Source organism: Salvelinus namaycush, chromosome 12 (assembly GCF_016432855.1).
Source record: "Salvelinus namaycush isolate Seneca chromosome 12, SaNama_1.0, whole genome shotgun sequence".
NCBI lineage: Eukaryota > Metazoa > Chordata > Actinopteri > Salmoniformes > Salmonidae > Salvelinus > Salvelinus namaycush.
Genome location: NC_052318.1, coordinates 36,088,699 through 36,108,103, shown reverse-complemented (window position 1 = coordinate 36,108,103; position 19,405 = coordinate 36,088,699). Strand labels below are relative to the sequence as shown.

At 41.0% G+C, this 19,405-nt stretch overlaps 1 protein-coding gene across 1 annotated transcript in view; it reads left to right on the top strand.

Moving 5' to 3' along the window:
* Positions 1-19,405, top strand: part of efnb1 (ephrin-B1) — a 78,034-nt gene that overhangs the window by 27,122 nt on the left and 31,507 nt on the right. Inside the window, exon 2 of the mRNA XM_039004756.1 lies at positions 11,633-11,910. Within this exon, the coding sequence (XP_038860684.1) occupies positions 11,633-11,910 (278 nt within the window). The remainder of the gene's footprint in view (positions 1-11,632; positions 11,911-19,405) is intronic.

Sequence of the window (19,405 nt, the reverse complement as noted above, 5' to 3'; positions counted from 1 at the left end):
ATCAGCAATGACTTGCTTCTGTGCTGCTGGGCGTGAGCAAGACAAATTATGCTGCCTTGCTGGACTCAAAGTAGCTAATTACCTTCCCCAAACCAAGGCAAAACTGAGAAAGAAGCAGAGAACACATGAGTTGTGTAAGCAGTGTTGAGGCAACTTTTTAAAATAAGTTTAAAAAGTTGTGCTTCTTATATGCCCCATTGATTTGTATACATTTCTTTCTATACACTTTTCCTAGTACCCTTGAAGGGATGCAACAACAGAAGAGGCACTATCTGAACATCTTTATGGTGGTTTTAGTTTTGCATTGGTCTGTGTTGGAGGATATTGAAATTAGGTTGTCTTTGTTTTGCCATCTTTGCTATCGCAGAAAGATACATGAACCCAAACAATAAAAACACTGAGTGGTTGACCATTTCGTATACTGGAAATACCTCTGATTCAAATGTATGTCCATAGCTAGTGCTAGCTAGTAGTCTCCTGTGGTAAATGTGTGATACATTTATTTCCATGTGCCATGCAGCCAAATATATTCCTGGTACGTTATCCAGGGCACCTGCCTCAGAAACACATCACAGAGAAATGTTGTCAAAGCTCTTTTGATAGTGAACAGAAAATCTCCCCCTCTTATCGAGTAGCAGGGTATGGATGTCACCTTCCTCTCCGATCCCAGGTAATAGTCTGTTTACCCCTGCATATTATAACACAGCATGTCTCATCATGTCATCCCTGTCTCCATGAGGCCACGCTGATATATCCTCATTAGAAGCACATATCACAGTCAGAGGCAGACGCCTAAAAAAAACACATTTAAGGAGCATCCTGAGGACCTTGTGGTATGGAGCGCTCTTCTATCACTCAGTGTGTTTTGGCCACCATTCAGATCAGGCCTGGTCAGCTGGGCTGACCTTAGCTGGCTGGGCTGGGCTGCCACTAGGCACCCTGGGTCTACAGCCTGTAGTCGGTTTCCTCAGCAGATCAGAGTCCATCTGGGGTTGGGCTTCCTCCAGGACTGAAAACGTGTCTCTCAGGACCACAGTGACCCTGGACTGCCTCTGTCTCCAGCCTGCTTAGAATGGACCTAGATTTTATTTACTGTACTCATTTTTGTATCTAGATTTAAGAGTGTAGATAAGTCAGTATTTCCACATTTCAGAAAAAAAATATTTAAACAAAGTTTTTGGTACGAGGCCCTTGTGGTCAGAGTGGCATAGTTGTTTAAAAGAGTTACCACCCCTCAGATGTAGGCTTTAAAAGTCCATTTGATGTTCATGCTTGCCTCAGTTGCCGAGTTGTATTTTTATGGTGGTGAATTTTATGTGGTGAATCCCACCTTCATTTCTAGGTGGAATTTATAATTTAGAAATCTTGTTTGTATTTTACAGCATAAGCTGGGACATATTTACTCATATGACAAGAATGATGTGTGGAAAGATTTTCAATTGAAAAGGGAATGTCTAAATTAGTCATACAGCAGGCACTTTTCTGCTTCTGTGTCTGATACCCTATATCAAGTGTTTTTAGCGTGGATATGCATGCATGTTTATACAAGTTTATATGTGTTTAAGCACTATGTAGTAGACAGATAGGATTTCTCTCCATTCAACTTGTCTGCTGTGCACTTCTATGATGTGATTGATAGTTGTCCAGTGAATTATTAGGTTTAGCCATTGGTCACTGTTCGATGTGTAGGAGGATGTTACTACACTGAATCAAACCCCAGTCACAGTGACAACTCTTCATACTGCCACTGGCCTTTTTCAGAATCCTTAGCCTGCTTGAAGGTAATTGGGATCATTCGATAATTCACACAGCCAGCCTTGGGCTTCAGTCTCCAGCCCACGAGAACTGATATACTCCAAACTGGGCTCTTGATCTGGAAGAGTCACAGCCATGTTGCCAATTACTGTATCACTGTAATCTCAGGCAGCTCCATGACCTGGAGACCAGAATAGACGTAAAAGCAAATTTAGTAAGGAGGGTGATTATCTCTCTCCGTCTGTTGGGGGCATCTGTTGCCCCAGGGTTTACCCTTCCTTCTTCGATATGTATTTGAACATTTCAGTGAGGGTTTGGCAACTTTATGATAACACATTACCAGCCCTCTAGCTGTTTAACTGTGCCTGATCAGGGGCATAATGCACCCCAAAAATCTGAGGGGGCACAAAATACGTGAGGATGGCTGGGGTGTGGTCCGAAACAGCTTTTTCCTGCAATCTAGAGCCTTAATAATTATGCATAAATCTATGTAAAAAAAGATGTCTGTATCCTCCTGGCTGGTGGTTCTTGTTTAAAGAAACTAAATATGCTAAAATCTGGGTAAAAGATTGAAAGGAATGTGACACTTAATCAGTTAATTTAGTTATTGTTTGCTTACATGTAGTACATTTAGTCTACCAACCTTGTCAGCAGGCATGTCAGCTAAGATAGTTGGCTACTCTAACTTGAATGATAACCTGAAATGGCTTCTTGACAGCTAGTTATGAGGTTGGTAGATTGGGAACCTATCTGGGCTAGCTAAAGCCAACTTCATACAAGTGCTAAGTGGCAATGTTTTTTTTGCAGGACAAATCTGAGAGGGCATGTGCCCCTATTCTTTTTATTTCACTAGGCAAGTTAGTTAAGAACAAATTCTTATTTACAATGACAGCCTACCCTGGCCAAACCCAGACAACACTGGGCCAATTGTGCTCCACCCTATGGGACTAGCAACCACAGCTAGATGTGATGCAGCCTGGATTCGAACCAGGGACTGCAGTGACGCCTCTTGCACTAAGATGCAGTGCCTGACCGCTGCACCACTCGGGAGCCCGTAAGGAGCCCTGTGCCCCCTATGGGCATGACACCTCTGTGCCTGATCCTCTGTAACTAAGTCAAAATAGTTTGAAGTAGTACTTAAGTTATTTTTGGGGGGTATCTGTACTTTACTATTTATATTTCTGACTACTTTTACTCCACGACATTCCTAAAGGAAATATGTACTTTTTACTCCCATACATTTCCCTGACACCCAAAAGTGCTCGTTACATTTCAAATGTTCAGGCAGGACAGCAATATGGTCCAATTCACGCACCGACTCACTAAACACAAATACTGCGTTTGTAAATTATGTCTGAGGGTTGGAGTGTGCCCCTGGATATCTGGGGGAAAATATATAAAAAATAACCATCTGGTTTGCTTAATATAATGAATTTGATGTATAGCTTTTACTTTTTACTCAAGTATGACAATTCAGTACCTTTTCCACCACTGTACTTACATACAAACCCCAGATACTTTTAGACTTTTACTGAAGTAGTATTTTGCTGGGTGACTTTTACTTTTGCTTGTTATTTTCTATTTATTTTACCAGGCAAGTCAGTTAAGAACAAATTCTTCAATTATGTGCCGCCCTATGAAACTCGAACTAGGGACTGTAGTGACGCCTCTTGCACTGAGAAGCAGTGCCTTAGACCGCTGCGCCACTCGGGAGCCCCTATTAAGGTACCTTTTTACTTTTACTCAAGTATGACAATTGGGTACCTTTTCCACCACCGGACACTAACTGGCCATCTGCTTTACAAATCCTTGTCGAGGGCAAAATGTCTTGGTTCGTTGAAATTGCTGTGATACTTAAGGCAGAGCACTGTGATGTACGTGGCACGAGGGCCTCTGTAAACCACAGTGTAGCCCATTGACACAAAAGCCATTATTCCACACTGAACTCTAAACAATGACCAGTCTGTATTTGAGCAACCTTAACCAAGGAATTGGTTTAGGGGTGAATGGTATCACAGGCCTTTTTATACTGTACCTCATGAATGGCTGTACATTTCTGTTTACATGATATGTTCCGCTTGGCAATTATATGAAGTACAACCAGAATCAACCTGAAGCAAAACAAACAGAAAATGTGTAAGTATGGCAATCGTTTTTATAACGCTACAGTAATAATTTATTGACCGGTACTAACTGTTTCAGATGCAATCTTTTGGACAGGAAAGCAACATCCATATCTGAAATATATACTGAACAAAAATATAAACGCAACATGCAACAATTTCAACCATTTTACTGAGTTACAGTTCATTGAAGGAAATCAGTCAATTTAAAGAAATAAATGAGGCTCTAATCTATGGATTTCATGTGACTGGGCAGGGTTGCAGCCATGGGTGGGCCTTGGAGGACATAGGCCCACCCACTTGGGAGCCAGGCCCACCCACTGGGGAGCCAGGCCTAGCCAACCAGAATGAGTTTTTCCCCACAAAAGGGCTTTATTACAGACAAAAATACTCCTCAGTTTCATCAGCTGTCCGGGTGGCTGGCCTCAGACGATCCCGCAGGTGAAGAAGCCGAATGTGGAGGTCCTGGGCTGGCGTGGTTACACGTGGTCTGCGGTTGTGAAGCCGGTTGGACGTACTGCCAAATTCTCTAAAACGACAGAGGCTGCTTATGGTAGAGAAATTAACATTCAGTTCTCTAGCAACAGCTCTGGTGGACATTCCTACAGTCAGCATGCCGTTTGCACGCTCCCTCAAAACTAGACATCTGTGGCATTGTTTTGTGTTACAAAAATGCACATTTTAGAGTGGCCTTTTATTGTCCCCAGCACAAGGTGCACCTGTGCAATTATTGTGCTGTTTAATCAGCTTCTTGAAATGCCACACCTGTCAGGTAGATGGATTATCTTGGCAAAGGAGAAATGCTCACTAACAGGGATGTATACAAATTTGTGCACAAAATTTGAGAGAAATAAGCTTTTTGAAAAATTGCTCATGAAACATAGGACTAACACTTTACATGTTGCGTTTATATTTTTGTTCAGTATTCTAACACAATCACGGACTTGCAGGAAATGTTTTTAAGATTTGATGTGTGTTGATTTTCTTTTTTGAGGCATTTGTTTTTCTTCCCTCTCTGCATAACAGCTCATTTGGGTTGCGGTTCCCTTACCCTCAAATTACTGTCAGAGCAAGAAGATGTTTTTCTGTTAGTTAATGATTTGCAGGCATGAAGGAAAACGATACCTGCCAATCTCCATTTTTAGCCAACATTGAAAATAGGACTAGGGGAAAAGTACTTATGGTGAAATAAAGAAACGTTTCTTTCAGAGAGCCCAACATCCTTCAACTGTAAAAAAAAAAGTAGTCAATAGCAAGTTTGCATAGTCAATTTTGTCTTCAACTCAAATGTACCGATCATTATATCTATATATTAAATAACTAAGTATGCAAAGTGCATGTTTGAATGTAGAGTGTATCCTGCCTTCTAGCTAGCCCGAGGCCTATTGAGAGTGTTGTATGAATGGTGACTGCTTTAGAGTGTCAGACTAGTTGCACTGCTCTCTGATATTCCATTGGATAGCCTAAATCCTCCAGCAGAGAGGCATTGTGGGATGGAGGGGTCTGCCAAGTCATGTGCTTGAATTCCCCCTTGGAATGTATGAAGGGGGGAGGAGAGTGTGGCGATGCCACTTATGAGAGCTCCTTTTCCCCCTTGGCTGTGAGAAGAGCTCGGTAGCATTGTGAGAGCATGTGAATGAATAAACTTCATTTGCATGGACTACGAATTGTAGCTCTTTAATTGGTAAAGAGAGAGAGAGAGAGAACCTGGGTGCTTCATGTTAAAATGAGAAAAGCAGAACGCTGTGATAATGATGCCCTATGAAGTTTGTCATTTGTCACTGTGGGTGGGGTTGTATCGCATACAATGTAACTTCAAACCTACATTTTATATTATTTTCCTGGCTTTGAATAAATTGACTTCACATTTTAGTCACAGACGAAAGTACATGTAAGTCTTTACCTTCATTTTGAATAAGATAACATATTTTCCCTCCCTACAGCTGTATACTGTTTAATCATTTTCAATCAGAGATGATGGGGGGGAAGGAGGGAGAGGAAAAGGGACAGATTGTGCAACAATCATAACATTTCCATGGCAACTTGTTTATGCCCTAATGGTGCATCTTGTAAATCCGATTGGCGAGAGAATGAGGCCTTGTCTCCTCCAAAGCCTGAATGGAACTGCCTAGGCTCTAAGTGTGTAGGAGGCCCAAATGAGTGGAGAACAAAGGAGGGCTATTTTTTCAGTCTTTCCACAGTTTGATAATGAGCAGCACAGACAATGGAAATCAGTTTGCTTCTTCAACTTTGCTCATATTGCTTGAGTTTGTCCCCTTGCACCTGGTATATTTGACACATATTTGATTAAGTAGTTTTGCTAGCAGTGAGAAAGATACTGGGACATTTGTGTTTTATTTGATTAGATGTCTGCTTGGTTTGTTCAACCAGAGGCATGTATCAGTGATGGTTCACAGAAGTTGACATCTTCATTGACAGGCTGATTGAATGTCTGTGATTCAGTGTTTGACCATAATGGAGCCAAATGTCCGCCTGAGGTTGTAGCCTTAGGAAGTATATTTTAATGCAAATATGTTGACTCCTAAAACATCAATTTAACATTCAAACAAAATATTGACTTAATTTTTATGCTTTGATTTCAGAGCAAGGAGAACAATCAAAGTTTGTTTTAAAGGAGTGTTAATTTAGCTTGTCACTCACTCAATGTTTTTAGAATGATCAAACATTAAGATAACAATACTGTAAAATGTTAACAGAAGCTGGCTTAATCTAGCAGCCCCTTATCTATAAGCAATAATTCCCCCACGGTTTAAACTGGGTGTTTTTCTAATGTTTATTAGATTATTGACTTTGAGGGGCTGTGTCTTGAGATTGAGAGCAGCAGTCACCATATTGTGTCTCTGCTGGACCCCAGTTAATTTTATTTTGCATGTGAGGCTGTGATAAGGGGTTGACCTGGTACCTAATTATGTTAAACAGGATCTCAGGGGCCTCGAAGCGTAGGCAGCATCAGGCCCAGGGTGGCAACGTACAGCAGGAGGAGAGGCAACCTGGTCATGGAGGATTAGCTCAATATTGAAATCAAATCCAATCTTCTTTTTTTATCTGTTTTCACAAATGCACTCAGTGCAATATTGCTATTTTTCCCTGCCCTGCAAGACCTTGACAATTGAATTTCAAGTCAATAGTGGCAGATGTTATTATGCTGATAGCTATTTTGCTTATTGTCATTGTATCACTATCCAGAATGAGACTGACCATTCATTGTTTTCCCCCACTATTGCATGTGATTGTTTATGTAAATGTAAGTTACTTGTTTGATTCGGCCTTTTTTAAGACCTTGAGTAAAACATCTCTATGTTGTAACAATGAGTTATGGTGATTTGAACATGCTTGGACCCATATTCTATATAATGCATTTATTTGAGGATCACCATGCATCCTAAACTGAAAAAAGATCCTGGTGTGCTAGCTGCATGTGCAGATAACAGCACTTTAAAACCCCACTGACTGTGGAGAAGGCTGTAATAATACCATTCTTCCTCTGATGAAAAATGACCATTGAAAAGACATGAAAGGATTTGTATGACGGCAAACTGAATGAAATGGCAATCATTGAGCACTCCTGATGAATATGCCAATCAATCTCATTCATATTCATTCCACTTTAACACACACATAATACCCCACTGTCTCTGCTGATATCTGTCCCTGAAAATAATAGTGATGAATAAAAATATAAACTCCTGCCTGCCATGTTAAATTGTCACTCTTTAAACCTCATTTCCTATGGAAACTAAAGTAGTGGGAGGATATTCAGAGCCTAAAGCCTTAATCGTGAAGATGACCTGTAATTTCCAGTGTTCAGTCTTGAATCTGAACAGTCTTTTGCTCTGCCTCTTAGCTCTTCTGATTAGCAGTCCTGTTGGATCAGCACAAAGGAAATGGAGAATCTGTTTGGACATCTACTTGTAAAATTGTTAATAATAGTAATAATAGGCAGGCAAAGAAGCGTCACAAAACCTGAGACATCCTAATCAGCACAGAGCCGCAGCAGACATGGTATTATGTGGTTTTAAAGTTATCCTTGAGTTATATCCTTCTCTGCCATCTACACTCTGTTGTTCATTTAGTCAGGTTTGGGTATTTATTGTTGGTGTTTTTGTTCATGTACTATTCTCTATTTTTGTTGGCCCACGCAGAGTCGGCCAACTATCAACAACAATTGCTCTGCCAGTGTATAGAGAGATATCTAACATGGTTTTTGTCATATTTTTCTATTGATGTACTCCATTTTGAGATGATTGTGTGAAGCCATAAAAGTGAACTGAAGAAGGGGCTACTGCTGAGAGACTGCAGAATGAGACAATCAGTGTCGGTTTTGTAGACAGCTATGAATTATGTGTTGGTCACTTTAGTTTGAAATACAGTTGGTTTGGTTTCTTTTTTTATACAGTATGTTGCTAGTCTGCGGTTACCGCAAATGCAGTGAACCCTTTGTTAGCCGCATTACTTTGTGCTGGCCCCTGGCCGTTTACCTTATCCTTCCAGGGTCCCATGATTTGTAAATACAGAGGATTATAGCAGAGAGAGCATTGCTGCTTTGTGGAGGTTTGAATGTTAAGGCATCTGCATGCTTCCCATCCAAAACAGTTCAGAACAGTTTGTGCATATATTATGATATTTTGTGACGTTTTTGTACGTTTTGGTCTTTGGTGATTGGTCAATAATAGGGATTCTTTAATGGCGTGTTTGTTGTCATTCAATAAGAGATGAATCGTTTCCATGAAGAAGTAAAAAATCACTTGAGAAATACTGCACCAAACATCTTAGTTAGGGCCTCCCGGGTGGCGCAGTGGTCTAGGGCACTGCATCGCAGTGCTAACTGCGCCACCAGAGTCTCTGGGTTCGCGCCCAGGCTCTGTCGCAGCCGGCGACGCACAATTGGCATAGCGTCGTCCGGGTTAGGGAGGGTTTGGCCGGTAGAGATATCCTTGTCTCATCGCGCTCCAGCGACTCCTGTGGCGGGCCGGGCGCAGTGCGCGCTAACCAAGGGGGCCAGGTACACGGTGTTTCCTCCGACACATTGGTGCGGCTGGCTTCCGGGTTGGAGGCGCGCTGTGTTATGAAGCAGTGCGGCTTGGTTGGGTTGTGCTTCGGAGGACGCATGGCTTTCGACCTTCGTCTCTCCCGAGCCCGTACGGGAGTTGTAGCGATGAGACAAGATAGTAATTACTAGCGATTGGATACCACGAAAATTGGGGAGAAAATGGGATACATTTATAAAAAAAAAATAAAAAAAACATCTTAGTTAGGTGTAAAATTGCACGACTAAGATCTCCTTGACAAAATGTAAAAATGAATGACAGATTTCTTGACTTTTGAGGAAGTGTATACTGGCGCCAACCGAACCGAAGCATGCGAAAGTCTTTAGTTTGAGAAAGTTTGCTAACAGAGCTGCATTATGTAGCCTACACACTTTGAAGAATGCATTTCCTTTGGCTCAGAAACACATTGTAGACAATATGAAAACTATAGCCAGACATCTGATCAGTCTCTGAAGAAGCCTGAGGATAAGGGCAAATCAAACAGAGGACCCACTGTCTGAGAAACAAAGACAACACCAAGCTAACCGCAGGGCCAGGCAAACTGTACTGACTTCAGACTGTGCACTCTGCTTTGTCTTTATGTACAGTATGGTAATAGTATGCCAGTTCTGCTTCAGTATGTGGGGAATAATAAGGCATCATCATCACTCCTAAGCTGTTAGCGAGCACAAGGGGCCCTTTTTAATGCATGGTAAAGAGCTGTAATCCCACATATAACCAGAGAATGAAGAACTGAGAGAGGGAGAGATCCTAATTACAGCATGTAGATAAACAGGGTCGGTGCAGACTAGATACTAAACGAGCCATGGTGGATTGACATAGTGGCACCAGGGCACGTACTTTTGTCTAAGATACCATAGCAAACCATAACTAATGTTTCTCACAGACAGATAAAAGCAGACAGACAATGCTGACTTATGATTAATTGTATGTGTGTTGAGTATTAGTCAGCCTCCTAACCACCAGGGCCTTAATTAAGATGAGTCATGAAAGCTGTTTTCTTGTCAATTTAACCATGTTGAAATTGGTCTGGAAGAGTGTATATGCAAATCAAATGTAAATAAGGATCAGATTGTCCCTTTCCGTCTCCACCGTAACCAAATACATCATTATCAAATTGAGCAACGTCACTCTGGTAACTAGGACAAGGTTGTTTAGACTTTAAACTGAACAAAAATACATTCAGCACAGATTTGTTTGACTTCTTACAGTACCAGATCAAATATTGCCTACATCAGTTCTTCTTTTATAATGAATTGTGTGGATTAAGCATGTCGGCAGACCTAAGGGTTCTTATCAAGAAGGAAAAAAGGAAATGAAACCACTCGAAGTATCACACACCAAAGGCAATCAGCGGGTCCAAATCCTCAAATAGAATTCAGCAGTGTCTGTCGCTTTGAGTTAGAGGGAAGATATCAAAATTAATGTGAAAGATAAGGCGTGGAGCATCTCGATAAGGCATGCATGCCATCTGACCATCACAGTGCTGTGTGTTTATCTGTACTCTCCCTCGCCGGGCGCAGATTAAGCTCAGTCAGGACCCGGGCAGCCCTCTGTCATACCGATTTCCTATTGACATCTACCCTGGCAATGTGCTGTATGTTTGCTAAGGTAAAGATAGGGGATGTTTGCTTTGTTTACAGTGTTTTACATCAAAGGGAATTAATGTAAATTAATGCATGTGTTTACCGTATAACTGCTTGGGCTCTCGGTTGTTATCTGTGTGTTTGATGTTGTAAATACCCGCCCCTACTTCCCTTAACCTGTTCCTTACAATGAATTCACTCATGATTTATTTTGCACCGGCTTTAAGTGAAGTGAAATAACAAACAATTGACTCTATATTTGGGCGTTTTCACACAGTTTTGAGCTATAGTTCAAATCGGTTAGAATAGTTTGATTTATTTGTATTTTTTTCATTTGGTCCGGTTGGTTTCACATTTCTAAATGTCAAACAAACTAAAATTCCAAAACAAAACCACGTGCCCATGCAAGTCATTCGTTTTTTGGACAAAAATGTTAATGTTAAATCCATCCATGATTATTATAAAGCATCACTTTTGTTTCCCAATCTTCATATTACTTTCGCTTTGGTTTTCCAACAACATGCGGGAGGAAACAGCGCAATTGCTGCTCTAACTGCGAAGTGAATATGCTATATTCAGTAGCCTATATTCCCGGTATAGCCCCCGTCTGCATTGGATGTGCTCCTAAATGCATCAACTCTCACAATGTTTCAAAGATGTCAAATTATGCTCGCAGTCAACAAACTAATATGACTGCGCAACTCTGGTTCTTTTTTCCTGTGTTTGGTATGGACTGCGTTCTCACCTGCAAAGAACCACACCACCACTATATGAATTGAATCGGACCGAGACCACCCTTTTTGAACGAACCACGGTGCTTTGTTTAGTGCGTAGACCAGTCCAAACGAACTGAACTAGGGGGATAAACGCACCAGAGTTTGGAAAAAACGCTCCAAGCTAATTTGGTGTGAATGCCCCCCTTAGTCGCTGTTCAGCCAGAAACAGAAAAAAAACACTTGTGTGAAGAGAAGAATGGATTTTACAGAGTTATTACACACTGTTACGCAATTAATGTGATGTATGCCCAAACGTTGCATGTATGGTTATTAGAATATTTGAAATATTTTAATCTTTCTCTGTCATATTTTGTCTGTTTCAGATTTCAGTATGGGAAGGGCTTGGTGATCTACCCAGAGATAGGGGACAAGCTGGACATTATCTGCCCAAAGGCAGACATGGGGCGGCCATATGAGTTTTACAAACTGTACCTGGTGAAGAAGGACCAGGCAGACCAGTGCAGCACGGTCATGGACCCCAATGTGTTGGTCAACTGCAATAAACCTGAGAAGGACATCAAATTCACCATCAAGTTTCAGGAGTTCAGTCCAAACTACATGGGCCTGGAGTTCAAAAAGAACATCAACTACTTCATCACATGTGAGTATCTGGCATTTTACATTACTGATGTATCTTATTTTACACCATCTATAAACATTTTATTTATGCTTACAAATTTCAACATAATCGTTAATGGATTGTTCATAGTTTAAAGGGATATTTCTGGATTTTTGAAATGAGGCTATTTATCTACTTCCCCAGAGTCTGATGAACTTGTGGATACCATTTTTATGACTGAGTGCAGTTTGAAGTAAGGTGCTAACTAGTGCTAATACAATTGCTAACTAGAGTTAGTGCAATCACTAGATGTCTATGGGTATCCATGTTAGCAGATACCCATAGACTTCCAGTCATTGCGCTAACGCTAGCTAGCATTGGCTCACGAAACTATCTCTAACTTCCTTCATAGTAGACACATAAAACTCTGACACTAGGGAAGAAGATAAGGGTCATCCTTGCCAAAATCCCGAAGTATCCCTTTAATACAGTCCTGGCATGGAATACAAATGATTCACAAGGCACTTAAATGCAATGAGGCTTTTCCTTAATCTACAATTTAGAAATGGGTATTGCAGTGCTGCGATAAAATCAAACAATTGTGTTTTCCATGGGCTTAACGTTCCGTAGTATGCAACATATAGAAGAGGTACTGTACTGTACTTGTGCCTTTTACTTGGAATAAAAGCTTATAAAATATTTGCTGTGGAGCATGTAACTTTCTGAAAGAGACCTGTCTAGTACCACTGAATTGATTATCCTGCTGAGCCTGAAATCATTACAGCTCACATTAACCTCCCTTGGCCCCCCATAAACATTTTCTTAAGGTCGTCTGAATATAATGTGTGTTGAATAAAAGCCTTATCAAGTAGTCCTTGTTCAGGAATGCCTCAGCAGCCTTGATATCTTTTTGACCCATTGTGTTTAAGTGCAGCCACTACTAGCCTAGCTCTCCCTGCTCAGCGCGACTCTAAACGCAGTGGCGTTTCTGAATTTTCTGAGGCAAAATCGTTTCTGTCAGATCCGGTCAGTTGCAATAACACTAAAACTCAGTGGCAGAGGGGTCAGCTCCAGTCAAGCAGGCCTGATTTGTTCTGTTACACATCGCTGAGCCGAGCCCATTGGCTCTGACATCCTAACACCAGCACATAATCGACTTCAACTGACTCCACAGGCCCAAGGCTGCTTTTCTTTAACCCTCTAATCCACATGGTATGTCTTTAGATAATCACTGGTGGCTGGCTGGGGAAGGTACTCTGCTATTGTCCTATCCTCTCAGAGATCTAGCATTAGAACATCAATGACACCATAATGTCCAGTCTCGCTAATGTCTTCCAACCCAACGTGAATGACCCATCAAAACATTCTGAATGACTGGTGAAGCATGAACAACAACAAAAAAGGCTTGCACTTTTGATGCTTCCCTGTGAGGAAAGCAAAAATATTGCATATTTGCCACAAACCGATTACATTTTCGACTATCCTTGAAAGTAGTCAGTATATTTTCCTCATGTTCTTTAGTCTTGTTCCAAAATAACGATTTTATGTGGTTTCACGAGTAAATGGGCCACGTTTATCAAAACGTGTGCACACTGAATGTGTAAGAGGTGTCCCAGCCACACATGTACAGTATGTTGGATCAGGTATCCAGTATTTTTTTGACATCCATTTGATAAACAGTGCCTCTTTTTTTTTGTTTAAACACCCTTGATTTAGGCGAAATGAGCTCAAGTGCTTGTTTAATTACTGAACTCTGTAGCTTTCTGAGTAGTGATGGATTAGTGATGAAGACGAGAGGCGAGGCAGAGTGCATTCTACACTGCTGATTCAATTGTTTCCTCGTAAATCAAAGTATGGTTTAATAAAACGCAGGACGTCTATTGCCAAGAGTGCTGCTGTCAGTGTAAGTCTCTCTGAGATCTTACTGACTTTGCTTCTTTGATGATCTGATCAATAGTGGTCAACTTCTACGTTTCAAAACATTAAGAACACCTTCCTAATATTGAGTTGCTCACCCCCTCTTGGGTGGTGGACCCTTCTTGATATACAAGGGAAACTGTTGAGCGTGAAAATCCCAGCAGCGTTGCAGTTCTTGACACAAACCTCCTACTACCATACCACATTCAAATGCACTTAAATATTTTGTTTTACCCACTCACCATCTGAATGGCACACATACACAATCCAAGTCTCAATTGTCTCAAGCCTTAACAATCCTTCTTTAACCATCTACACCAGGGGTGTCAAACTCATTTTCACCGAGGGCCACATCAGCATAATGGCTGTCCTCAAAGGGCCAGATGTAACTTATAAATGTAATCGAATGTAATGTAAAATAAATGTAACTCCTCCTTAATGTTAAATAACTCATTATTTATTATAACTTATTCTTGTGACAATTACAGTTGCATAGAAAATATATGTTTGCTTGTAGCTCTAACATAAATCCTTTTAAATTTTGTCAGCTTATGAAAACCCACAACTCCATTAATGAAGGATCAAACTGTCCAAGTGAATAAAGAAAAATAACATAAAACTGAGCTGCAAAGAACATGTATGACACATGTAGCATTTTACAAAAAAAGGCTGCACACAGCCGTGCACCCAACTGATGGTTTGATGACAACAATTTGTCTGCATACACACATAAACCTGCAAACATTAAATCATTACTACAGCAGCTACACATAAATAATATGTAATCAACTAAAAATACCAAAATAAAGGTTGACTCAGTTCACAACTATATTGGTCAAGTTTTTCGGTTAGTCTTTGATGAGGAGATGCTGCCTGTCCTTGAACACACCAAGTGGATTCTCTCTCTACTATCGATTGATCATGTTCTGAAAATGATAAACACAAAACAAAATGCAAGCACAATCATTAAATTGCACACAGTTTAACTGTTCTTCTTCTTGGTTGAATTACATTTTATTATATTTTAATTAAGTTAAAAAAAAAATGCTTGCCTGTGTGTTTTCTGACCAGATGTCTGACACCGTTTTCCCCTTACCAGTGTGTCAATGTCTGGTTTTAGGTCCTGTGCTGAGGCAATGCGTAGAACAGCATGGAGGTTGTCATCCGTGAGGCGTGATCTGTGCTTGTTTTTGTTCAGATTCATTATGGGAAAAAACTGTTCGCACAGATAGGTGCTCCCAAACATGGACAGAACACGGGCAGCATGAAGTCGAAGCTGTGGCATCAAACCAGGAGGCAGCAGACGGTAAAAGTCCTGGATTGTAGCATCCTGAAACTTTGCTCTCAGGCCACTGTCGCTTTGAAGCTCAATTAGCTCCATCTGAAGGTGTTGGGGTGCAGTGCAGACATCGGTGGTGAAAGGATTGGCAAAGATCTCAAAGCCAGACTGTTGTGCTCTGAAGTCAGAGAAGCGCCGATCAAACTCAGTCTTTAACCAGCTCAGTTTGGTAGCCAACTGAGCACATGAAAAAGTCTCGGGAAATGAGGCTGACATGCTCTGACAAACAGGAAAGTGAACAAGATTGTCCTGTTTCACTTGCCACATCCATAAGTCCAATTTACGCTGGAAAGCCGTGATCGTGTCGGACATCTGCGTGATGACTTGTTTGCGTCCCTGCAGCTTCTGATTCAGCTGGGCGAGATGGTCGGTTATGTCACACAACACAGCAAAGTCACACATCCACTTTGGATCTGATAGTTCAGACATGAGTTTTCCTTTACTCTGCATAAAAAGAGCAATGTCTTTCCTGAGCTCGAAAAATCGCTTGAGGACTTTGCTCCTACTCAGCCACCGAACTTCTGTATGGTACAGCACTTCCCCGTATTCCGAGCCCATCTCCAGCAAAAACTGCTGGAACTGACGGTGATTCAGGCCACGCGCCCGAATGAAGTTCACTGTTTTCATGACTGTGGTCACAATGTCCTCCATCCCCAGCACCTTCCCACACAAAGCTTCTTGATGGATAATGCAATGATACGTTATCAAAGGCGTGTGACAGTTCATTTTTTGCATTTTCCCCTTCATTAGTCCAACCAAGCCCACTTTTCCTCCACACATTGCCGGTGCACCGTCTGTAGTTAATCCTACCAAGTTTTCCCACTGCAATGCATTTTTACTTACGGACTTCTCTACCGCATCAAAAACAGCTAATGAAAAAGCTGTGTAGCTGCGTGTCTCCTCGGCCAGCTGTGTTGTAAGATTTTCTGCTAGTTCCTTCACTCGGTCGGCGATGGTGTTTCTTGATAAACTGACATTTTTAAAAGTCTGTAACTGGTCGGGACACACCTGCTCACAGACCTTCAGCATGCACTGCTTCAAAAACGCTCCCTCTGAAAAAGACTTGGAAGCGTGGGCGATTTCTTCAGCCACAATGAAGCTAGCTTTCACCGCGGCCTCGTTTTTGGCTGTGGATTTCATGAACAAACTCTGCTGCGACCGCAGTTTGCCTTTTAATTCTTGGGCAATTTGTTGCTTTTCTTGAAGGCTAGCTTTAGCGTACTTAGCTCCGTGTTTGGTGTCAAAATGTCGACGCAGATTGTACTCTTTGACAACCGACACCGCCTCGTAACACAAAAGACATACCGGTCTTTCTCCTTGAAGCACAAACAAGTATTCGCCTTCCCATCTTTCTTGAAACAGTCTTCCGTCTGCATCAACTTTTCTCTTTCTGGACATTTTGGGATCATTATTTATATCTCAATTCCACTCGTTGGCATGGACACTGCCGTGGCTAGCGTAGTCGAAAGGCATTGTGGGAATGTAGTTTTTGGTCAAAGCACGCTCTTAATTTATTTTTTGGTATTTATTTTTAGACACTCAAAACTTTTAAGCTCTCGCGGGCCACATAAAATGACCTGGCGGGCCACATCTGGCCCGCGGGCCTTGAGTTTGACACATGTGATCTACACTGATTGAAGGGGATTTTACAAGTGATATCAATAAGGAATCATAGCTTTCACCTGGATTCACCTGGTCAGTCTATATCATGGAAAGAGCAGGTGTCCTTAATGTTTTGTCCACTCAGTGTATGTCAGACACAGACAGGAAATAAAATATATATGTTCGTAAGCCATTGACAATATAATCTGTTATACAATATGTCCATATTAGAACATATGTAATTAGTTTACTTGTTGGTGTATTGAAACCTCATTTTCAGAAAATTGGCAGAGAACCTAGGGGTTACATTTAGAGTGTACCAAGGGCGTATAAAAGCTGTTTTATGGGTCCAAGTAGTTTTTATGACATTAGGGAAAATAAAGTGCCTCGAAGAGTTTCCCTGTTGAGGTCAGATCTTTGTTTCCTTTGACTCAAAACAAATGACCATGAACATTCCTCAGACAGTACAGATTAATCATATATTTTTTTCAATTGGTATGCCAAATTGTCTCAATCTAACTCTGTGATAACAATTTTTCTATTAGGTATCACTCGACTGATAAGATTAAACTTCCCTGGCACTTTAATATTGTCTCGAGGCAATGGGACACTGCTGGTCCAGCTTTGTGTGCACTTTAACTCTCTCTCTCAGAATAACTGTTGCTTTATGACAAACTGTACTTGTTTTACTGATCTGTGGCAGAGTAGCCGTAATGCTTCATCAAAGATTTGTATACTGCTCTGTAAACATCATCTGACCAGAGATAATGCCTCTAATTAGCTCCAGTGATTGGTGGAGAATACAGTACACAGAGAGGGCTAGCATGAACTTTTTAACTCCCTCTCTCTTCTAAGAATAAAAATATATGCTCTGGCATACAGAGCCGGCATTATTGGCAAGCCTTAGGGGGCTTGGCCCGCTCTACCTTACCTCCTTGCCCATCCAAGTAAAATATAGACATATTTATAATTTATTTGACAGAGACGCATGCCGACAGACAGACGCATCAATCTCAGATAAAGCATCTGAGCGAGCGAAACAGTGTCCCTCTGCCTCTGTATGTGTAGCCCATGTATCTGATGCCATACTCTTTTTGACCAGACAGCATCAGATATCTGGGCTACATATAGTAAGACAGAGTCGCGCTGTTTCGCTCGCTCCGATGCTTTCTCCGTTGAGATAGTTTAAGCAGAGAGGAAGAGACGAAGCGAAAGGGGCTCACTCTTGCCAAAATCTGTCCAGAATAATCCCTGTGTGTTTCTATGGGCTTAATATGCAGACCTAAACTTGTCACCTGCATTCTCGCCTTTGGGACAACGACTCCCATTGTTAGGGCGGAGACATGAGCATCTCGTCATTATATACAGATCTCTGGTTTCAAGCAGTCTCTTTGCGAATTGGAAAGGAAAGTTGGCGGATGCACAGTGCACTGTTCAGATGCTGGCTTTACCTAAAATAAATGTATGTTTTGCCAGTATTATATCATTACTCCTAAATAAAAAAAATCAAAGCACTTCACCAGAGAGCATGACTTAGCCACAGAGGATCACTAGCTTCTTTAAAAAAAATTCTGTGGATTGTTTCAAATAACAAACGCATAGAGCTACAGTGCCTTCAGAAAGTATTCACACCCTTGACTTTTCAACATTTTTTTGTGTTAGACTGAATTTAAAATGGATTTAAGTGAGATTTTTCAGCCATTCCCAAACCTGCGACCAAAAACAAGCTACACACAGTATGGGCAGTACCAAAACAATAAATCTAATATATTTAACATTCTATTGGTTGCAAGAGTTCTGTATAATAATTTAAATGTAAAAACATTTTGTGTATCAGTTCATAAACCATGTACCATGGAAATGGTACATCGGAAATCTCCTCCAAACTATTTTGCAACCTGTATGGTGCAGCTATACATTTTTTGGTCCTTAAATGAAACTGGTATACTTTTTTATTTATCACAATTTTAATGCAGGGCCGACAGACAAGTTCCTTACCTTCTCCTCTTTCCACTTGCCTCCTCCATTTTTGCAGTAATGATGCAATCAGTTGGTTATAATAATTATTAAATTGAAATTGCAACCAGCTTTCTATGGCTTGTTTTAAAAATAGCAATATTTGACTGAAGCCTTTAGTGAGAGGTCCAATGATTTAATATTTAATAATTTCTGCCCTCTATTAAAGTGATAATGCCAGAGAAGCCGGTGTTTGAAGGATACGTCTCGGTCCGGCAAACCGTGCCAATATATTCTCCATTATCAGTTTTATACAACGGGTTACCAACATATTCAAATAATGATTGACATATTTTCATTGAAAAAAAAAATGTATTCATACTATTTCATCAATCCACAAGATATAGTTCCGACACAAATCTAGGGTTGCTACCCAAGCCGTCTGGTCGTTCGTTCTATTGGTTCGGTTGTCTTTCAGTCTTTTTGTTCTGTATCTATGGTCGCGACCCAGTTGTTTGTTCTAAATGTACCATTGCCATACTGGCTGGCAACGTTCTTATCCCTTGCTTGCTAGCTAGCCAACTATGGCTAACTTACAGTCACGTCATAAAATGCAGCCAGAATAACAACAAAGTAGCTGCACTTGTTAAGCTGTTTTCTAGTGACATTTATTTGGATACATCCATAACAATGAGCTAATGAGGTGCGATTTTGCCTGGCATA